At 36.2% G+C, this 22,776-nt stretch overlaps 2 protein-coding genes across 2 annotated transcripts; both read left to right on the forward strand.

Annotated features, from left to right (window-relative positions):
- Positions 1-4,833: 4,833 nt before the first annotated feature.
- On the forward strand, positions 4,834-5,802 carry LOC126079710 (olfactory receptor 5T3-like). Its single transcript, XM_049890899.1, has one exon. The coding sequence runs from the start codon at positions 4,834-4,836 to the stop codon at positions 5,800-5,802; it is 969 nt and encodes a 322-aa protein (XP_049746856.1).
- Positions 5,803-19,739: 13,937 nt separating this feature from the next.
- LOC126079700 (olfactory receptor 1094-like) lies at positions 19,740-20,726 on the forward strand. Its single transcript, XM_049890879.1, has one exon. The coding sequence runs from the start codon at positions 19,740-19,742 to the stop codon at positions 20,724-20,726; it is 987 nt and encodes a 328-aa protein (XP_049746836.1).
- Positions 20,727-22,776: the final 2,050 nt, after the last annotated feature.

Genomic DNA, 22,776 nt, shown 5'->3' on the forward strand with positions numbered 1-22,776 from the left:
GCACCCAGAGTCCCTGCACTGAGAAGCTCCTAGACCAGGGAAAGATTGATGACAAGATCCTTCTCCTGCACCTGACAGAGAAGGAAGGCCTATGCCTGGAACTGGCACCCTGAATTTGGACTTCTAGCCTCCTAGACTATGAGGGAATAAGTTTTCTTTCTGTTAAAGCTACCCACTTGTGGTGTGTCCCCACCAATGATGACTTCACCAGGGACTGGCTGTTCACAAAGTCTGAGCCTCGCTGTTCTCCACACATGCTTCCTCCTGAGACTTATGGTATCAGAGTGGAGGTGCACCAGTGGGCCCTTTCTTTATTCTTTGTGCTCAGGCTTCCCTGCCTGTGGTGCCTTCACTAGGGCCTGGATGTTCACAGAGTCCGGACTTCACTAACTTTGTACCTGTTTCTGCTGCCCCAAGATGGCCCGAAAAGATCCTATACAACTCAAACTGTTTGATATCTGCCAGATATCTGATATTCTAATATTCTATCACATAGAATATTAACAGTTTTCTGTATAAAACCCTGTCTCTCCTGTTATAACTTTCTATCCATGTGTTGACAGTAAAATTATGTCTATTTAATATCTCTTGTATTAAATTTTCAATAAGCTTACATGTATGCCTCATAGAACTATGAAACTAAGACCTTGTAGTTCAGATGGGAAGTTTTGTTATTTTTAGTAAACAATTACAAATTCTGACATATGTTATGCTTTCATATTCTTTGATAATATACATGTTTACAGAGTTTTGAAAGAGTTATGCAGGTTATATTCCCAGAAGGAGGGAACTGGCTTACAGGAAATTTAGTTTGTTAACCAATGCTATATAGCAATTTTTTTTTTTTACATAGCTAATTAGCATCAGAGCTAGGACTATATTCTGTATCATTAGATTTGTTTTCCAATCCTAAACCATAAAGTTTTGCAGCAAAGCATCAGTTTTCCAGAGACCACAGCAATTCATTTAATCATTTTTATCAAGTAGTTCATTGTTCCAGGACAGTTCTCTTGTTATTGCAGGGAGAAAAAAATCTTGTTATTTTTCAGTCCCAGAAGAGAGTTAGCATTCTCTCTCCTTGGTGCATCCCCTGTGGACTACAAGAAGAGCTCCAGAAATGGATATAAGAATCCAAACACAATCATTGCATACTTGAATTGAGTGAGCAGTTCAGTTCCATAGGTAAGAGGAAATATTTACAACACTACAAAATATTTTAGAAGTTTAACCATTAATTTTCAACTAGAGTATACACCTAGTTTTAAAGTAAATTTGAATTAGGTGATTCTGGTTAATTCAGATTTGTATTAAAAACTGAAGATTTCCTGAGAACACAGCAAAGAAAACAGAAGGGACTCCATACATATTTATGTCAATAGAGATGTAAATCAGAAATTTGCTTTAATTTTCTTTATGGATGATAATCAGAATAGGAATAGTAGAAATAAGGGACTATATTTAAAAAAAAAAAAAAAAAGATTGTGAGGATGATGTAGGGCCAGGCAGTGTTCTGTTGTATGTGTAGTCACTATGAGTCCAAACTGACTTGATGGCACCTAAAAACAGCAACAAATACAAAAATCAGGGAAATTATTAAATGAAGAGGAAATGAGCTTTCAACCACCATTTGGCTATATGCTCCTTTGGGATCATATATATATAATTTTTTTTTCCTCATGGAGGGATATAAATTATTTTAAAACATTTTTCTGTAGAAGTAATTTTAATTACATACATATATGTATTTTAATTTCATGGTCTACTTAAGCTGGATTACTTTAAAAAATAATTCAAATATGTGAGGATGTTATTTTGCATTATTTCTCGGGGCTAATGATTCCAGAATAAGGACCTGGCACGGTGGGAATTGCAATATGGTCAAGTGGAAGTAGCTTAGACTGGGATCAGAAAAATCTGGGGTGAATCCTTGCTCTGCTGGTAACTACTGTGTGACCTTGGTCAAGTTTTGTGTCTAGCTGGGCCTTAGTTCTTTCTCTCGTCTATAAAAGATCACCAAATTATTTAGCTTTCCTGGTGCTATGAAGATTACGTTCAGTCATGCGCACAAAATTCCTAGCCCCTTGAGTCCACTTATTAATCTGTAGTAGCTGCTATCACGGCTTTCTTTCGCCTCAAGCCTAGTCTTTGTAGTACTGCTCTGATGGGCACCGCGTACTTTATGTTTTCTGATAATGACTCTATTAGAGTTAAGGAAGTGATATATTTTTAGTGTTCAAGATGGAACATGTTTTGTTAAACAAAAAAAAGAGAATTCAGAATCTATATTTTTGTGTTCCTAGCCACTATAGCCTCTTAAACTGAAATCAACTAGTCATAAACACAATCATTTGTCATCTAGTCCACTCTGACTCATGACTGTGCTCCACGAGGTTTTCAACAGTGGATTTTCAGAAGTAGATTACCAGGCTTTTCTTCTGAGGTGCCCCTGGGTAGGCTTCAACCTCCATACCTTCGGTTAGCAGCCAATTGCCTTAATCGTTTGCACCACGCATGCGTTCTGTCATAAACACAGTTCTACTTTCCTTAAAGGTTAAAAAAAAAAAAAAAAATTAGCTAACCATAATTCCTGTTTGAAGAAGCTTGGGTGAAGTGATTAAACCTCCTACTTTTTCCTCTGTTAAGTCTCCAGCTCCCTGTTGTGAAGTAGGCAATTGCTCTAACAGATCGTGATTTGGTATAAAACATACTTACATTCATAAACCACATTCTTGCTCTATGGAGAAGATCAGACCATCAAGTGTGCCTGAAAATATTGTCATCAAGAGTATTTGGAGAATTTCAGCCAAACGCACTGTTATTTTACTGACAAGTCCAAAAGCAGAATGCCGTGACAGAGATGCATTTTTATAATCCTTGACAAGTTATTAAATATGGAGGCCTGGCAGCACAGTAGTTAAGTGCTCAGGCTGCTAACCCAAAGGTCAGCAGTTCAAATCCATCAGCTGCTCCTTGGAATCCCTATGAGGCACTTCCACTTTGTCCTATAGGGTGGCTGTGGGTCAGAATTGACTCTACGACAACAGGTTTGTTTCTGTTTTTTGTTTTTTTTTTTTACAGTCTAGAATATTATGATTCATTGGGCTTAATTTCAATAAAATGATATTTTAATCTGCATATTAGCTTTTAACAAACATGCATAACTAAAAGAAAAATATTTTAGCTTGTGGTTTGGGATTCATTCATTGCTCAATGCTTTGATAAAAAATGTTGATTTTAAAATCCCTGTTTATTTTGTTTTAGATAAATAAAATATGGAGGGCTTATTTTGACTTATTTATTTTTTAGATAAACAAAAAGTATATGCACTTTTCACGTATAATCAAAACTTGAATTTAAAAAATAATATTAACATGTCTCATAAATGAGCACTCTGCCGGGATACCATGTTCATGTAGTGAAACAATGTTTATCGAAATCATTTTGTCCATCTTATCTATTCTTTAGTACAAGAAAGAAGAAGGAAAACTTTAATTTTTCTAGCTCACACTGGCACTAGGTGCTGTTTCTGAGATTTTGATAAAAGTTCATCAAGTCCAGATACAATGCTCTTAACTTTCCACCATTGTTGTCTCAGAAACATCAATGAAATGATGGCTATAATCACAGTCTAGCTGACATTTCTTTTGTTTCTCTTAGTCAAGTTATATTTTGCAGTAGATTTTGAAATGAATTTCTTTCGTACCCTACCTATTGCCATTTTTTTTCCAAAATTTGCTTGCATATTTTTAATTTAGTTTTACTGAGCTTCTTCCTATCTACCTGATTTCTATTTTATTCTTGACTGTCTCCAGTAAATATTTTTGTTTGTGTTCCATGAAGTCTTGAAAGAGAGAAAAGAGAAAAGGGTGGGAGGAAGAGAGAGAAAAAGAGAATGAGGGATTTTTGAAACAAAAATGTATTTTTTGTGATGCCCCCAAAATATATGGATATGTATTTATTATTTCATGACTTTATTATTTTTTAATATACCATTCAAGCAAAATTACAATACATGATAAGATATTTGAAGATGTGTTCTGATGAATTGTAGATAAATTTGTGGATTTACACAAAAATAGCTACCTTTTAAGACAAGTTGAAAGATACGTCTAATTTCCTCTATTTTCTAGTCATCTGAGAACATTTTAAAATTAAATCATTTTTAATAAGTTTTTATCCTTTAAATTTAATGCAATCTTGTGAGATACATGCTGTTGCTCTCATTTTATCTTAGTTGACATTAAGGAAAGGCATTCATGTATGTTGTAGCTAATTTAAAATGATTAGTGTGTATTTACAAGTCCAATGATTTTAGATTTAAAATTTCCTCTACTCATTCCTCTTTCTACATTTTAAAATCTGGTAATTTGAGAACTGCATAAATTGGCAGGTTTGCTTGTTTGGTTGTTTTTAACATGACAAGTTTAGCCAACAAATGAATGAAACCATTTTTCTTTTTTTTATATAGGAAATTGCTTGCACATGGGCTCATCTACTTTGTCACCGCCTATCCCATCATAACCTAGGATATTATTATGCCCTTCTAGGAAACAGACATGAAGATGTTATCGGGTGCACTCTGTTTCCCAGTATATTGCATTTACAATGTCATCTAGTCAATTCCAACTCAAGGCAATTCCAAATTTATCAGAGTACAACTATGCTCCTTAAGGTTTCCAAAGGCTGATATTTGGCAGTAGATCTCATTCCTTTCTTCTGAGGTGCCTCTGTGTGGAAATGAGCCATCAAACTTTCAATTAGAAGCAAATATGTGAACCATTTGCACCACCCAGTGATTACAGTTGCAGTTGGGAACTATAAATATGAACTGAAATGTCAGTGTTGTTACCAACGCTGGATTCATATAGGTTTCAGATGAAGAACCTCACTGAAGTCACCATGTTTACATTGCTGGGCTTCACAGATAATTTTGAACTGCAAGTCTTTCTCTTTCTACTATTTCTTGCAATCTATGTTTTTACTCTGGTGGGAAATTTGGGACTGGTTTTATTAGTCATGGCAGATGCCCGACTCCACACTCCCATGTACTATTTTCTGAGTGTGTTATCTTTCTTAGATGCCTGCTATTCTTCAGTTGTCACCCCGAAAATATTGGTCAATTTTCTGGCAGAGAATAAAACTGTTTCATTCCTTGGATGTACAATACAGATGCTACTCATTGTCACTTTTGGAACCACAGAATGTTTTCTCTTAGCAGCAATGGCATACGACTGGTATGCAGCAATTTACAACCCACTTCTCTATTCGGTTAACATGTCATCCAGAGTCTATGTGTCACTTATCTCTGCTTCATATGTTGGTGGTATTTCACATGCTACTTTACACACAGTGGCAACTTTTAGCCTCTCCTTCTGTGCATCCAATGAAATTAGACATGTCTTTTGTGATATCCCTCCACTTCTTGCTATCTCTTGCTCTGACACTCACATCAACCAACTTCTACTCTTCTACTTTGTGGGATCTATTGAGATATTCACTGTCCTCATTGTCTTGATATCTTATGGATTCATTTTTATGGCCATTCTGAAGGTGCATTCTGCTGAAGGAAGGCGAAAAGTGTTTTCCACCTGTGGCTCTCACCTAACTGGAGTATCAATTTACCATGGAACAATCCTCTTCATGTACTTGAGACCAAGTTCCAGCTATGTTTTGGACCGTGACATCATAGTGTCTGTATTCTACACCATTGTGATTCCCGTGCTGAATCCCCTCATCTACAGTTTGAGGAACAAAGATGTAAAAGAAGCAATGAAGAAATGTTTCAGAGAAATTTGTTCATAAGTAAAGCATATTTGTAGCATTGTAAAACTGAAAAGAATGTCGAGTATCAATTCATACTGCTAAAGTTTGAATCTAGAGAAGAAAGTGTCTTGCTTTTATTTTTCAGTGTGTGTATATCCTAGAATATTTCCAAACAAAGCATTAACAAACCTTCCAAGGCAGAACTTTATGAGCACAGAGAAATCGTCCCATTTACATGGCTGTAGGACAATTTTCAAATGTTCCCATATTAAACATTCAGTGATGGATTATATCCCTGATTACTGTTTGTTTAACTTGACCTTCACTTGCCGGAAAGGTGATGCCCTGAGAACTCCATGACTTCACTTTTCCTCACATCATTTATAGTAAGTCTTCAGCAAACAGTTGGAAGTTAATTTCCCTTTCTGGAATCCCTGTGAAGGGCCTCCCGAAGATTACCAGCCCCTTATGCCCTTACATACTGAGAACCACCTAGGCCTTTGAATATGCTTTCTGCACTGTTTGGCTCAAAATCATATGTCGATTCCATTATTACATTTTTGCCATTGTTTAATCACAAAAATTGATTAGGCTCATTCTGAAACTACTGAGAGATTACACAGTAATATTTGTTGAGAGTACACTTAAGGCTCAGTAAAAATAAATATACAGCTTAGAAAATAATCTACAAGTGGCCACTATATGTGATTGTTTCAAGCTCTGAAAAATGATTACGCCATTGGACAATCCTTTAATGGTTCTAGTTTATTTCCTCATCCTGCCTTTGTTCTCTAATCACAAGGACAACCCTGCTCTGGTCATCATGAATGACATTTTTCAACAATGATCAGGATCCAGAGAATGGAAAAAGCCCTACATCACCTCAGCTATTTCCTGTTTATGTCGTCTGCTCTTGAACTATTTGTTTTTATTTCAATATTTGTTTATTTTTTGAGTAATTAAGAGCAAAAAGTGTGTTTCATTCAATGAAACCCACTTTCTTCCTACCAGCAGAGGTTGTCTTGTGGCCCTACCACAATAAAATTATCATAACATAGCAATCAAAACAATGTTCCTGTAAAAACCAATTGTCATGGATTGAACTGTGTCCCCCCAAAAATATGTATCAACTTGGTGATGCAGTGATTACCAGTATTGTGTGGTTGCCCTCCATTTTGTGATTGTAATTTTAGGTCAAAGAGGATTAGGGCAGAACAGAAACATTCTTATTAAGGTCACATCTCTGATCCAATGTAAAGGGAATTTCCCTGGGGTGTGACCTGCACTACCTTTTACATTATAAGAGATAAAAGGAAAGGGAAGCAAGCAGAGAGGAGGGACACCTCGTACCACTAGGAGCAGAAAGCATCCTTTAGATCTAGGGATCCTGTGTGAAGAAGCTCCTAGTCCAGGGGAAGGTTGATGAGAAGGATCTTCCTCCAGAGCCAACAGAGACAGAAAACCTTCCCCTGGAGCTGATGGCCTGAACTTGGACTTCTAGCTACTAGAGTGTGAGGAAATAAATTTCTCTTTGTTAAAGCCATCCACTTGTGGTATTTCTGTTACAGCAACACTAGATGACTGAGACACCAATGCTAAAGTGTGAGTTTGAAAAACACTCCAGTAAATTTAAGAGACTCAATTTCTAATGTCTTCTGGTCAATAATGCAAACAGAACTAATACTTTTCTATTGGAAGAAGGAAATACTGGACAACAGAGTGTGGTTTACATATATACTCGAAATTCCTTTAAAAGTTCTAATTTTCAGAGATGCAACATAGACATTTTACCTTCTAAAAATTATACAGTTTGAAGCCCCAGTAACTTAATATTATTTCTTATTATGATCTATTGAGATGGTCTTTCTAGAAGAAGGGAATATTTTGCTTCAAATGTACTCATAAAAATGCATGTTTTACAAAACTCAGTATTTTTGCCGCATTTCTAGAACATTTTTAAATGTTCTATTATTCAAACCGGGCTTTCAAAATCATGAAGGCAAAGATTCAGTCAACATTGTCTCTTGGTTTATCAGTCTTTCAAATAAAAATAATAATAATAATCTTTTGGGAAAGGAAGAGATGAACTGAAGGAATAAGTTTGCACCCAATTATGCCTAAAAATATTTGGTTAATAATCCAGCCATCAAAGTAGACAAGAGTTCATGTCAAATTAACCTATATGAAAATTCCAATATATTTCCTTTCTTTCTTCTAATAAAGTAAAAACCAAATTGTGAGGATAAGACAGTCTCCAATGAGTTATTTGTTCAAGTCAACATGGAAAAATGGTATATTTAAGTATCAATAACTTTTACACTTTATAAATCTCCTCAAATATCTTTCCTTTAAGAAAGATTTGACCTTCCCTGTCCTCTTTCAGCATTTTTTTTAAATATAACACATTGTTCAATATTATAACAAATATTAAATAAAATAGATATAAGTATTTGTTGTTTTCAATATTTGGCTAATAAGGGAGCTCTGGTGGTATAGAGGTTAAAGCTTTTGGGTGTTCACCAAAAGGTCTGTGGTTTGAACCTACCAGGCACTCCGCAGGAGTAAGATGTGGCAGTCTGCTTCCACAAGGACGGTAGCCATGGAAACCTTATGAGGAAACTATACTCTGTCCTACAGGGTCACAATGAGTAGGAATCAGCTAGACAGCAGTGGGTCTGGTTTCATGTAGATCTATCACTATGCTGACACTGTAAATTGCATAAAGGCAGTCATTGTGTCTCTCCTCATAGTTGTGTCTCTGCTCCCCAGGACATAACATTGTACTTGGAACAGTAAGTTTACCTGGAGATATTTATTGAATGAATGGTGAGTCAATGAATGAGTGATAGTTAACAGCAATAGTTAGAACTCATATGCAGCTGATTAGGCACTGCACAATTATGTAAGTGCTTTCCGTATATTAAGTCTCGCCATCATCATAGCAACTCTAAGAAGTGGTTCTACTATTATCTCAGATGAGGAAACAGAGGCACATAAATTTGCTCAAGACCACATAGCTCCTAAGAGTGATAGCCATATTCTAAGTTAAGCTTCCTGGCTACAGGGGCTTCACTTTTAGACAGTTTGGTACGTAGACTAAAAGAACATACTGATCTTTTTCCTTTATCAACTGCATTATTGGGCCTTCAGACAACATCTGATGAGGTATTGAAGGCCTTTATAAAGTCAATGACAGAAAATAGAGAAAAAAAAGTATGTAAGGAGTGTTGGAGATGTGGTTTCCACAGGATTTAACTAGTGATTGGTTTGGTTGAAACATGTGGAAGCTGCAGGTCATGAGCCTGAGTGATCATTAAACCCATACTGAAAGAAAGCCATGTGGTACAGTGGTTAAGTACTTGGCTATTAAATGAAAGGTCATTGATTAGAAGCCAACAACTTTTCTTCAGGAGAAAGATGTGACAGTCTGCTTCTTTAAAGATTTATAGCCTTGGAACCCTACGTGGCGGTTCTAACCTGTCCTACAGGGTAGCTACCTGTTGGAATAGTTTCTGTGGCACTGAGGTTTTTTTTTTTTTTTTGCAAAATACTATACTACAGAGGGTTAGTGAGAAAGAAAAAAACCAAAAACCCTCAATGAGATGGATTGACACAGTGGCTGCAACAGTGGCCTCAAGCATAACAAGGATTGTGAGGGTGACATAGGACCAGGCAGTGTTTCATTTTGTTTTACATAGTGTTGCTATGAGTAGAACCCAACTTGATGGCACCAACAACAACAACAATACTGATTCTGAAGTTTCTTAACATTTTCACGGTAGAGAACTAAAGTCACAGATAGATATCACTCTGGCTACACCAGTGAAGTAGGCCAGACAAGGAAACATTATAAGGGATAAAGGGAGCCGTAACATCATGATAGAGAGCTCAATTTGTCACGAAGACTTAACAATTTGAAAAGTATACACAGTGAAAATAAAATTTCAAAATGTATGAAACAAACTTTATCAGAATTGAAAGGAGCAATAAACAAATAAAAAATGCCCACCCAGCCCAAAATACACAATTATAATTGGAGGTTTGCACTTTCATTTTTTTTTTTCTCTCAGTAACTGCTAAAACAAATAGACAGGAATTCAGTAGTGTTATTTATTTCATGTGTTTTATGATTTGTCCCTGAATGGTACAAATAGCTAATGCTAACAACAGCATACTTCTAAATAAACCATCAGTCAAGAAGGATATCACAAGGGAAATTACAATATATTCTGAATTGACTGAAATGATCATAGAACAATTCTAAATCTGTGGGAGGTTACATCTCTCTTTTATATATCAAAAGAAATTGATTCAAGATGCAACCTAACCTTGTAGATTGAGTCCTGTTTCATTAACACAACTGCCTCTAAACATGCCTCGTTAACAATTTAGAGGTAGGATTTATGACACACAGGAAAATCATACCAGATGACAAAATGGCGGGGGATCACACAGTACTGGGAATCAGCCAAGTTGACACACATATTTGGGGAACACAATTCAAACCATAACATTCCACTTTTTGGTCTCCAAAAATTCATATCCTTGCCACAGTAAAAGATATTCACCCCATCATATCACAACAAAAGTCTTAAATCAACTCCAAGTCCAAAATTCAAAAATTCTTCTACATCTGTGAAGTCTATAATAACAAATTATCTGCTTCCAAGTACAATGGTGGAATAGACACAAACTAGACATTTCCATTACAAATGGGAGCAGTTGAAGGGAAAGAAGGGATAATAGGCACCAAACAACTCAGCAGAACACATTACATTAGGCCTCAAGTCTTCAAAGTGATCCTCTGCTCCCTGAGACCATTTGGGCAATGGCCCTGTACTCCAGACCAGGTACTGGCCACACTTTTTGGATTCTGGGTGGAGGCCCCTTGGCCCTGGGCTTCCACTCTGCCTTCCAGGACCACCAGAATGGCAACTCTACTTGCTTCTTGTGTTTCTTGTCTCTTCAGCTTCTGTTTTCGTGGTTCATTGGCCTTTCGGCCCCTTGGGCCTGGCCAGCCAAATCTGCCCTGCTGGGGCAAGCCTTCCAAAATTTTTCAGCTCCACAAGAAGTGCCTGGAGGCACCCCAATTCACTGTAAACATCCACCAGAAGACACTCAGCTTTCTTGCTTCGTGGGTTGGCTCCAGTGCTGTCTCATGCTGGTCTCCTGGTTCTGCTGCTGCCATTTCTCTGCTGCTGTTCTCTGTGCTGCCTCTTGCCATCTGTGCCACCTCCAGTGTCACAGCTCTGCTCACCTTCTTCTGACTCCTCATCAGAATTGGCTTTGATGTCCATGATTCCACCAACAGTCTTTTCAAAGCAATCTCCGCTTTTATTATTAAGCACTTTAAAGCTCTTTTAACTCCTACCCATTCACAGTTTCAAAACCAGTTCCCCATTTTAGGTATCTGTTAGAGATGCTCTGCACTCTCCTGGTACCAAATTTGATACACATGTTTATTTTTATCAATAGTCAATGTCCATGGATACAGCAGTCAAGAAATCAAACAGTGTATTGCATTGGGCAAGTCTGCTGCAAAAAGCCTTTTTTAAAAAAAATAAATAAATAAATAATATTATCTTACAGTTCTGGAATTCAGAAGTCCAAAGTGGAGTGGGTCTTTATTATTATTATTATTTTTGTGCAGAAAATATACCCACCAAAACATTTGCCCACACTACTTCCACATTTACAATTCAATGACATTGATTACATTTTTCATATTGTGCAATCATTATTGCTTTTTCCAAAATACTTCACCACCATTAACATAAACTCAGTGCTCCCCCATACAAATACTTCCCCTTTCTCCCTCCTTCTTACTTTTGGCACCATTAATAATCCTTGGTGTCCGTATATTTCTCATTTTATATAAGTGACATCTTCCATCTTCCAATATTTGTCCTTTTTTTACTGACTTATTTCACTCAGCATAATGTTTTTAAGGCTCATCCATGTTGTGACATACATCAGAACTTCATTTCTTTTTACAGCTCCATAATATTCTATTGTATGTTTATACCCCGTTTGTTTATCCATTTATCTGTTGATAGGCATATTGGTGGTTTCCACCATTTGGCTGTTGTGAAAAGTGCTGCAATGAACATTGGTGTAAAATTTTCTGTTTCTGTTCCTGCCTTCACTTCTTCTGAGTACATTACCTAAGACTGGGATTACTGAATCATGTGGTAATTCACTGTTCAACTTTTTGAGGAACTATGAATCAATCTGTTCTCCACAATAGCGCCACCATTTTACATTCCCAACAGCAGTGGATTTCGGTTTCAATTTCTCCACAACCTCACCAATGCTAGTTTTACATTTTTTTAATCATTGCCATTCTAATGGGGGTTAGGTGTTATTTCATTATGGTTTTGATTTGCATATCCCTAATGGCTAATTAGAAACCCTGGTGGCACAGTGGTTAAGTGCTACGGCTGCTAACCAAGATGTCGGCAGTTGGAATCTGCCAGGTGCTCTTTGGAAACTCTATGGGGCCGTTTTACTCTGTCCTATAGGGTCGCTATGAGTAGGAATCGACTCGAAGGCACTGGTTTTTTTTTTTTTTGGTAATGGCTAATTATATTATTTTCATGTGCTTGTTGGCCATTTGAATATGCTCTTCTGTGAGTTGACTGATCAAGTCCTTTGTACATTTTTTGGGGGGAAGGATTCATATTGGGACAAATTTTACAAATGGTGAAAGAATTAATCAATTCCCATTTTTTGTGGCATAAGGCTATTCAGTTTTTTTCACCACCATTGTTTAAAAAGTGTGTCCTTTCTCCATAGGTTTTCCTTGGCATTTTTATAAAAAATCAGTTGACCATGTATGCGTGAATATCTTTCTGAACATTCTATTCTGTTTCATTGACGTATGTGTCTATTTTTTAGCCTATATACCACATTTTTTTTTATTATTTTAACATAAGATAAACCCAAAAATTAGATTATGGGAATCTTCAAACACTGTTCTCCTTTTTCAAAATAATTTTTACTGTTTTAGTTCTTTTGCTTTTTTATATAAAATGTGGAGTCAGTTTGTTAAGGGCTACAAAAAAATGTTGCATTTTAATTGAAATTACATTATATCTATAGATCAATTTGGGATTGCATTTAATGAACACATTGATTAATCCCAACTGGGTTGCCCACCAGTATCAATGTATCATCCTTCCTTCCTTCCTTCTTTCAATTCAGATTCCATGACCAATAATTACTGTCTACTTAGAATCTCTTCCTATGGGGCCTAGACACCTATGTACTTTTTACAATGTTTCCAAGAGTTCTTTAAGTACATATTCTTAAGGACTTTCTAAAACTCCTCATGTACTCTTCTATAAATTTGTATACAGGATTCCCAAGACAGAAAAAACCCTCTACAACACAAAAAGTTTGACCTTTAACTCCACCTTACTTTTAATATTCTAATGTTCTGTCCCATAGAATAATATAGCTGTCTGCATATTGCTCCATCTCTCCTACCACAAACTCTCAATGAGCTTATATCTATCCCTCACACCTCTTTGATACCTAGCACGTTATAATTAAGATGTGAAGTATATAAATTGGATTTTAGGGAATTTGATTTTATAATCCAATGGCCCATACCTAATTAGCATCAGAGCAAGAACTATGCCCTGTATCATCAGATTTCCAATCCTTTGCCATAAGCTTTTCCACTGAAGAATCATTTTTTTAAAGACCAACGTGATTCATTTAATTATTTTTATCATGTAATTTATTGTGCCATGACCATTCACTTGTTCACTGCCTGGGGGAAAAAAAAAAAAAAAACTAATTTCTTTTCTGTTCCAGAAGAGAGTCAGTGTGTTTTCTCCTTGGGGAATCCCCTATGGCCTATAAGAAGGCCTCCAGAAGCTGGTATAAAAATCCATACTTATAATAGGCATAAAAAAAAAAGTGCATAGCAAACTTTAAGTAAGCAGTTCCACAGGTAAGAGGAAAAGCTTTTTATCACTTACAAACATTTTAGAAGCTAGAAACTTGAATCTCACACTAGAGTATATGACTTAATATTTAAAGCTGAAATAGGTGATTCTAGTTAATTCAGTCTTGTATTGGAAATTGAATCACACCTTTTCCTGAGAAAATAGCAAAGAAAACAGATAGGACTCTACATATTTTGCTTGATAGAGGTACAAATCAGATATTTGCTTTAATTTTCTTAGTAGATGATAATCCGAATAGAAGCACTATAATTAAGAAGCTATATTTAAAAATCAAGGAAATCATTAAATGGAGAGAAAATGACACTTCAATCAGCATTTAGGTATATGCTACTTCAGGATTTGCTTTCTCTTGAAAAAATACAAATTAATTTTAAATTTAATTTACTTTAGAAGCCATTTTAGATTTTTTTTTTTTTTAATTAATGGTCCCTTGAAGCTGGTTGAATTTAAAAAAGAATTAAAATATGTGAGGATATTATTTTGCAATTTTCTAGGGAATATTGATTCCAGAATTATGACATGATATAGTGGAATTGCAATATGCTCAAACGGAAATACTTTAGACTATGGAGGTGAGCCCCAATTCTCTTATCTCTAAAACGACACTAAATTAGATAGTTTTAAGGTTGCTCTGTAGATGGCATCTGATAATGTGCACAAAATTCCTAAACTCTAGGATCTGCTTAGAGCCCTGGTGACACAGTGATAAAGAGTTTGGCCGCTAACAAAAATGTCAGCAGTTCAAATCCACCAGCAACTCCTGGGAAACCCTATGGTGCAATTCTACTCTGTCCTATAGGTTCGGTGTGAGTTGGAATGGACTTGACAGCAACAGGTTTGTTTGTTTGTTTTTAAGGTTTAGATCCACTTAATACATGGTAGCTGGTGTCATAAAAAAAAAAAAAACCTAGCTCTCTTCTCAAACTTAGTATTTGTGGTATTGTTCTCATGAATGTCTGATACTTCATATTTTCTGACTGTATCAGAGCTGAAGGACTAATTTTGTTTTACTCTTCTAGATGGTCCATGTTTTCTTAGAAATTTCAGGGTATTTGTTCTTGTCTTTCTAGTCTCTTTCTCCTGTTAATGTGAAATCAGCTAGTTGTAAACATAACCAGTTCTGATTTCCTTAAAGATTGCTTAACAGAAATGTCTGTTTGAAGAACCTTGGAAGAAGTAGTTAAACCCCATACTTTTTCTTTTGTCAAGTCTCTGGTTCCCTATAGGGAAGTAAATAATTGCTCTAATAGCAGTTGATATGATATAAAATACGCCTATCATTCATGAATCAAATTCTTGCTCTACAGATAGGATCAGAGCCATCAAGGGTACCTGAAAACTATATCAGGAAGAATATCAGGAGAATCTAAGCAAAACACACTATTATTTCAGTGATAAGCTTTTTTAAGCTCACAGGCATAATGCAGTAATAGTGGTGAGTTTTTATGATCCTTTACAGCATAGACTCTTAGGGTTCATTTGGTATAATTCCAATAGAATGGTAGTTTAATACGTGTTTAGTGTTATAAAGCAGCCCTGGTGGTGCAGTGGTTAAGTGCTCATCCGCTAACCAAAAGCTTGGCAGTTCAACCCACCAGCTGCTCCATGGGAGAAAGATGCGGTAGTCTGCTTCCATAAAGATTACAGCCTGGGAAAACATAGGGGCAGTTCTACTCTGTTCTATAGGGTCACAATGAGCTGGAATCAACTCAATGACAAGTTTTGTGTGTGTGTGTATGTGTGTTTGTGTGTGTCATATAATAAACAAGTATAACTAAAAGAAAAACATTTTAGCTTCTGGTTTGGGGCTCAGTCATTACTCAGTGTTTTGATAAAAAAAGATTTTGTAACTTCCTATTATTTTGTTTTAGACAAATAAAATTTAGAAATTACATTTGAATTGTGTGCATTTTTCACATATGATCAAAAATTTAATTTAATAAAATATTTTGATACCTCACATAAATAAGCACTCCACGTGAATACCATGTTCATGTAGTTGAACAGGATGTGCCTGAAACATTTTATCAGTCTTACCTATTGCTTGGCATAGAGGATGACATTACTTCTCCACGCTCACACTGTCACTAGGTGCTATTTCTGAGACTTTAATAGATGTTTTTCAAGTCCAAATACAATGTTCTTAACCTTCCATTACTGCTGTTTTATCTCAAACTCGTATGTGAAGAGACTGTTAGAATTGCAACCTAGCCGACATTTCTCCTGCATATGTTAGTCAAGTCATGTTTTCTAATAGATTTTGTAATGGATTCCATTAATAGACTAATCATTTGTCCATTATTCAAACTTTCATTGCATATTGTTATTTCCTTTCACTGTGATTCTTCCTGTCTACCTCATTCCCCTTTTGTCTCTGGCTCTCTTCAGTAAAAATTTTGTTTGTCTTCCTTGGATTCTGGAAACGAAAAGGGAGAAGAGAGCAAGGGAAAAGAGAAATAGACAAAAAGAGAGAGAAAGAGGATGGAGAATTTTTTGAACAGAAATTAAATTTTTATGAATTCCAAAGAATACATTAATACAAATTTTATTAATTGTTTGAGGCCTTTATTGTCTTATTAACATAACTATTAAAATACAATTAGAAGGTATTATAATATGATATTATTGTGTGTATTCCCAAGAGTTATGTACAAATTACCTGGATTTACACAGAACTAACAACTTAATTTAATTATGTTTTTTATACTAGAGTTCTCTAAAGATCAAATGAGTATTTTTTGCTCTGTAACCCCACATTTATGAAGCCATTTTTTCTAGGTATTAGAAAAATCTCCCACGTGGATCTGTAGGGAGCATTTTAGAAAAACAAAGACATGTACCTTCCCCTCCTTCCAATGGTAATAAAGCTGATTAGCTTGCTCTCTTCTTTTAAAACTACATCTGAATAAGACAAAACTGTGGCAAGTGGCATGGGATGAATATAAATCAATTGTAAAACACCGACTGAAGTTCCACTGTACATATGACAGATTTTTCACTTCCTATTGTTGTTTTAAGCTCCCATTAATGGCAGCTCCATTTACTAAAGTACAAAATGTTGCCTGATTTTGCACTGTCTTCATGACTATTGGTATGGTCCAGTTCACTGTTTTGGCCACCATGTATTTTGAGTGTCTCCCAACCTAGGGGAGTCCTGGTGGTGCAACGGTTATGCTCTGGGCTGCCAACCAAAAGGTCAGTAGTTTTAACTAACTAGCTTCGCTGCCAGAGAAAGGTGGGTCAGTCAGCTTCCATAAAGGTTACAGCCTTGGAAAACCTATGGGACAGTTCTACTCTGTTATGAGTCAGAATTCACTAGAAGGCAACAGGTTTGGTTTGTTCCAAGCTTGATGTCTTATCTTTAGCCCTATATTGGACAATATTCTGTTAGGATCCCTAGTATTTTCATTGGCTAATTTTTGGAAATAGATCTCTAGGCCTTTCTTCCCAGTCTGTCTTAGTCTGGAAGCTCGTCTCAAAAACCTATCGACCAGGGATGACCCTGCTGGTATTTGAAATACTGATGGCGTAGCTTCCAGCATCATAGCAACAAGCAGGCCACAATAGTATGACAAACTGACAAATGAATGGTGGTTTCACTCCCTTAATCACTGGAAAATACAGATGCCAAACACTTAATGAATCAAACGCATCAGTCTATGACACAATGAAAAAAAAAAAAAGGAAGCCTTGAAATCTCGCTCCTAAATAAGTTAAATCCACTCTTCAATTGTGTTTTAATCAGTGAGGCTTTCAGTTGAGATTCTGGTGCTTCTTTGATTTTTTTTTTCTTCTTTTTTTTATTTTTCCATGCATTTTTCTTTATTCGTACTCCTATAATGAGAAGCAGTCTGATGGCATAGACCAAAAAACAAAAACAAAAACAAGCCCATTGCTGTCGAGTAGATTCCGACTCCTAGCGGCCCTACAGGACAGAATAGAAGTGCCCATAGAGTTTCCAAGGTTAGCTGCCATAGCACTTAAGCACAGGCCACCAGAGTTTACTGATGTTAGAGAGGAAATAAATACATAAATAAAAAACAAATACCACTTTGTGGCAAAAATAGTGGTTTTATTCTTTTTGCAATAGCTTTATTAGTAATTATTGGGCAATATGTGATTTGTAATTATTGGGCAATATTTATTTCATGGAAACCTGGGTGGGGTAGTGGTTAAATGCTATGGCTGCTAACCCAAAGGCCAGCAGCTAGAATCTACCAGGCACTCCTTGGAAACTCTATGGGACAGTCCTACTCTGTCCTATAGGGTCTCAATGAGTCAGAATTGACTCGATGGCAACAGGTTTTTTTTGTTTTTTAATTTAATTTCATAGTTATTCCAAGATTGCATAAGCAACTAGAATATATTAAAGAAACAGTTATGGTTTCTTTGGGCAGGCATAGTCTCTCAAATTCACACAAGGACTTGCAGGGCTAACGAGCATACAAATAGAGAGAAAAAACAAACAAATGCTTTGCAGTTGCATTCATTTGGACACATAGTGACCCTGTAGTGACCTTATACGACAGAATAGAAAAGCCCTGTAGGCTGTAATGTTTACAGAAGCAGCCTGTCCCATCTTTCTCCTGCTGAGTGGCTGGTAGATTCAAATGGCTGACCTTTAGGTTAGCAACAAGCACTTAACCACTTCTCTATCAGGGTTCCTTACGAATAGAAAAACATCTTAAAATTGTCATTAAGTTAAAACTTAAAAGACAATAATAACGATATGATAACCTGCAAAGCTAAAAATGGACAAATTAATAATAAGTGTTTGAAAAAAAATTAAAACATAACATCCTGTTTTTGTTTGCATACAAGGTGCATTATCTCCAGAATACCACCTGCTGTCCTGCTCACCATTGTTCCAGAAATGTCAATGGAATGGAGTAATTAAGAGAAAAGAGCACATGAAATAGCTGGGCCATTGAAGGCTACCTTCTAAGACAACATGAAATGTAAGTCTAAATTATCCTCTTCTCTAGTCAGCTGAGAATATTTTAAAATTAAATCGTTTCTGCATAGTTTTCCTCATTTAAATTCAATCCAGTCTTCTAAGTGGTAGGTGACGTTGTTCTCACTTTACAACAGAGGATATTAAGGAAAGGTGCTGATGCACACCGCAGCAAATTCAGGACTAGTGTATTAGTGTGTACTATCAATTATATTGCTTTTGGATTTTTTTTTTAATTGTACTTTTTTAGGTGAAAGTTTACCCCTCAAGTTAGTTTCTCATACAAAAATTTATACACACATTGTTATGTGAACCTAGTTGCTATTCCTGTAATGTGACAGCACACTTCCCCCTTCCACCCCGAATTTCCTGTGTCCATTCAACCAGCTCCTAGCCCTTTCTGCCTTCTCATCTTACCTCTGGACAGCAACTGCCCATTTCGTCTCGTGTATCTATGATTTTGGATTTTCAAATGGTCTTTGGGAATCACAAAATATTGTATTTTTAAGAACCACTTACATTGGCAAGTTTTTTTTTTCTCTTTTTCTGTTTGTTTCTTTTAACATGAAAAGTTTAGTTAACAAAGGAATGATCATTTCTTTCTCTTTTTTTATACAGGAAATTGCATCAACATGATTCCAACTATTTTGTCACTGCCTATCAACTTTCTAGAGGGCAGTCATGGTTCAGTGGTAGAATTTTCACCTTCCGTGAGGGAATGCCAGGTTTGATTCTTATTTGTCAATGCAGGCTTGCGTTCTGCTATGATAACAAATAGGTTTCAGGGAAGCTTCCAAATTAAGATAGACTAGGAAGTAAGGCCAGGTGATCTACTTCTGAGAATCAGTCAATGGAAACCTTATAGATCACAGTGCTCTGATCCCCTTGTGAGTGGGCTTGCCATGAGTTGTAGGTCAACTAAAAGCAGTTAACAACACATCCCTTGGCTGCTTAGGATGTTATTACCACCTTTTGAAAAACAAAAATGAAGATGTAATTGGGTGCAATCTATTTTTCACATAATATCAGGATATTGCATTTAGGAAATGTCAATATTGTTATCAACACTGGATCCATACAAAATTCAGTTGAGGAATATAACTGAAGTCACCATATTTACTTTGCTGGGTTTTACGGGTGATTTTGAGCTACAAGTATCTCTCTTTTTACTATTTCTTGCAATCTATATTTTTACTCTGGTGGGAAATTTGGGACTGGTTCTATTAGTCATGGCAGATGCCCGGCTCCACAACCCCATGTACTATTTTCTGAGTGTGTTATCTTTCTTAGATGCCTGCTCTTCTTCAGTTGTCACCCCAAAAATGTTAGTCAATTTCCTGGCAGAGAATAAAGCCATTTCATTTACTGGATGTGCAACACAGATGCTGCTCTTTCTCACTTTTGGGACCACAAAATCCTTTCTTTTGGCAGCAATGGCATATGATCGTTATGTAGCAATCTACAACCCACTTCTCTATTCAGTTAACATGTCACGCAGGGTCTATGTGTCACTCATCATTGCTTCTTATATTTGTGGTATTTCACATGCTACTTTACACACAGTAGCAACTTTTAGCCTCTCCTTCTGTGCATCCAATGAAATTAGACACATCTTTTGTGATATCCCTCCACTCCTTGCTATCTCCTGTTCTGAAACTCTTATCAACCAACTTCTACTCTTCTACTTTGTGGGTTCTATTGAGATGGTCAATATTCTGATTGTCTTGATATCTTATGGATTCATTTTTTTGGCCATTCTGAAGGTGCATTCTGCTGAAGGAAGGCAAAAAGTGTTTTCCACCTGTGGCTCTCACCTAACTGGAGTATCAATTTACCACGGAACAATCCTCTTCATGTACTTGAGACCAAGTTCCAGCTATGCTTTGGACCATGACATGATAGTGTCTGTATTCTACACCATTGTGATTCCCATGCTGAATCCCATCATCTACAGTTTGAGGAACAAAGATGTAAAAGAAGCAATGAAAAAATTGTTTCAGAGAAATTGGTTCATAAACAAAGTACATTTTTAGCATTGTAAAACTAAAGTCCATATTTCTAAAGATGAATCTAGAAAAGAAACTGTCTTGTTTTTTCTGTTAAAGTGTCTGTAGGTTCTAGAATATTTCCTAATAAAGCATTAATCAACCTTCCAAGGCAGAATTTTATAAGTTCAGATAAATTGCATCATTTATATGCCTATAGGATTATTTTCGAATTTACCCATGTTAAACATTCAACGATGGATGTATATTGGTATGATTAGGATTTGTTTAAGTTGATCTTCACTTACTTATAATGATGATGTCCTGAGAACTCTATGACTTCACATATTCTCACATTGTTTATAGTAACTCTTCAGCAAACATTTGGAAGTTGATTTCCCATTCTGGAACCCCTGGGTAGGACCTGCCAAAGATTACTAGCCCCTTATGCCCTGACACACTCAGGTCTATCTAGGCCTTTGAATATGTCTTCTGTACCATTTTTTTTTACACCATTTGGCTCAACACCATAAATGTTGATCCCATTATTACAGTTTTTCTTTGCTATCGTCCAATCACAAAAATTGATTAGAGTCATTCTGCAACTACTGAGGGACTAGGTGGTAGCATTTATTGAGAGTATATGTAAGGCTCAGTAAAAATGAATGTATAGCTTGGATAATAATCTACTACTGGCTACTCTGTGTGGTTGCTTCAAAATCTGAAAAAAAAAAAAAACTATCCTATCATTGTAAATATTTTAATGATTCTAGTTCAATTACTAGCTCTTCCTTTATTCTCTATGAAGAACAACCCTGCATTGGTCAATATGTAAAAAAAAAAAAAAAACTTAATGGACCGATGAGCATGGCTCAGGGAATGAAAAAGATTCTACATTACCTCAACTCTCTCCTGATTATGCAGACTCCTCATTTAATTATTTGTTTTTATTTCAATATTTATTTTAAGATTCATTATAAGTAAAAATTATGCTTCATTTAGTAAAACTCATTTTCTTTCTATCAGTGTTGGTTACCTTGTGGCTCTACCATAACAAAATCGTTGGAACCTAGCAAGCAAAACAATGTTCCTACAAAAGACAATTCTTTTTTTTTCTTATTGTGCTTTAGATGAAGGTTTACAGACCAACTAATATACATATAGTTTTGTGACATTAGTTTGCAACCCTGCAAGTTGTCAACAATCTCCCCTTCTCAACCTTGGGTTCCCCATTTCCATTCGTTTAGTTTTCCTGTCCTCTCCTGCCTTCTCACCCTTGCCTCTAGGCTGGTGTGCCCATTTAGTCTTATATACTTGGTTGAAGTATATAAGCACATTTTTTTTTTTTACTTGTTTGAACTATGTGTATTATTATTATTTTTATGGGCCTATAGGAGCTCTGATGATGCAGTGCTTAAGAACTCAGTTGCTAACCAAAAGGTTGGTAGTTTGAATCAACCAGTCACTCCTTGAAAACCCCATGGGGCAGTTCTACTCTGTCCTGTAGGGTCAGTATAGTTTGCAATGGATTCGATGACTTTTTTGTTTGTTTGTTTCAGGGCTAACTTTTGGCTTAAAATGAACCTCAGGAGTGAATTCAGTACTGAGTTAAAAGGGTTTCTTGGAGCCATACTCTTGAGGTTTCTTCAGTCTCTGTCAGACCAGTACATCTGATCTTTTTTTGTGAGTTAGAATTTGTTCTACATTTTTCTCCAGCTCTGACCAGGACGCTCTATTGTGATTCTTTTCAGCACAGTCAGTGGCGGTAGCTGGACACCATCTAGTTGTACTGGACTCAGTCTGTTGGAGGCTGTGGTAGTTGTGGGTCCATTTGTCTTTTGGACTAATCTTTCCATTATGTTTTTTCTTCATTTTTCCTTGAACCAGACTGGGTAGAACCAATGGTGTCTCTTAGATGGCTGCTCATAAGCTTTTAAGATGCCAAATGCTACTCAGCAAAGTATAATGTAGAACTTTTTATTTATACACTATGTTGTGCCAATTGAGCTAGGTGTCCCCCGAGGCCATGTTCCCCAGCCTTCAGCCCAGTAATTTGGTCCTTCAGGGAGTTTTGATGTGTCTATGAACCAACCTTCTA

This window comes from Elephas maximus, chromosome 7, assembly GCF_024166365.1.
Source record: "Elephas maximus indicus isolate mEleMax1 chromosome 7, mEleMax1 primary haplotype, whole genome shotgun sequence".
In the NCBI taxonomy this organism is placed as follows: Eukaryota; Metazoa; Chordata; class Mammalia; order Proboscidea; family Elephantidae; genus Elephas; species Elephas maximus.

Coding starts and splice junctions, on each gene's coding strand:
- LOC126079710 (XM_049890899.1), top strand. CDS start 4,834: ATGTCAGTGTTGTTACCAACGCTGGATTCATATAGGTTTCAGATGAAG.
- LOC126079700 (XM_049890879.1), top strand. CDS start 19,740: ATGTCAATATTGTTATCAACACTGGATCCATACAAAATTCAGTTGAGG.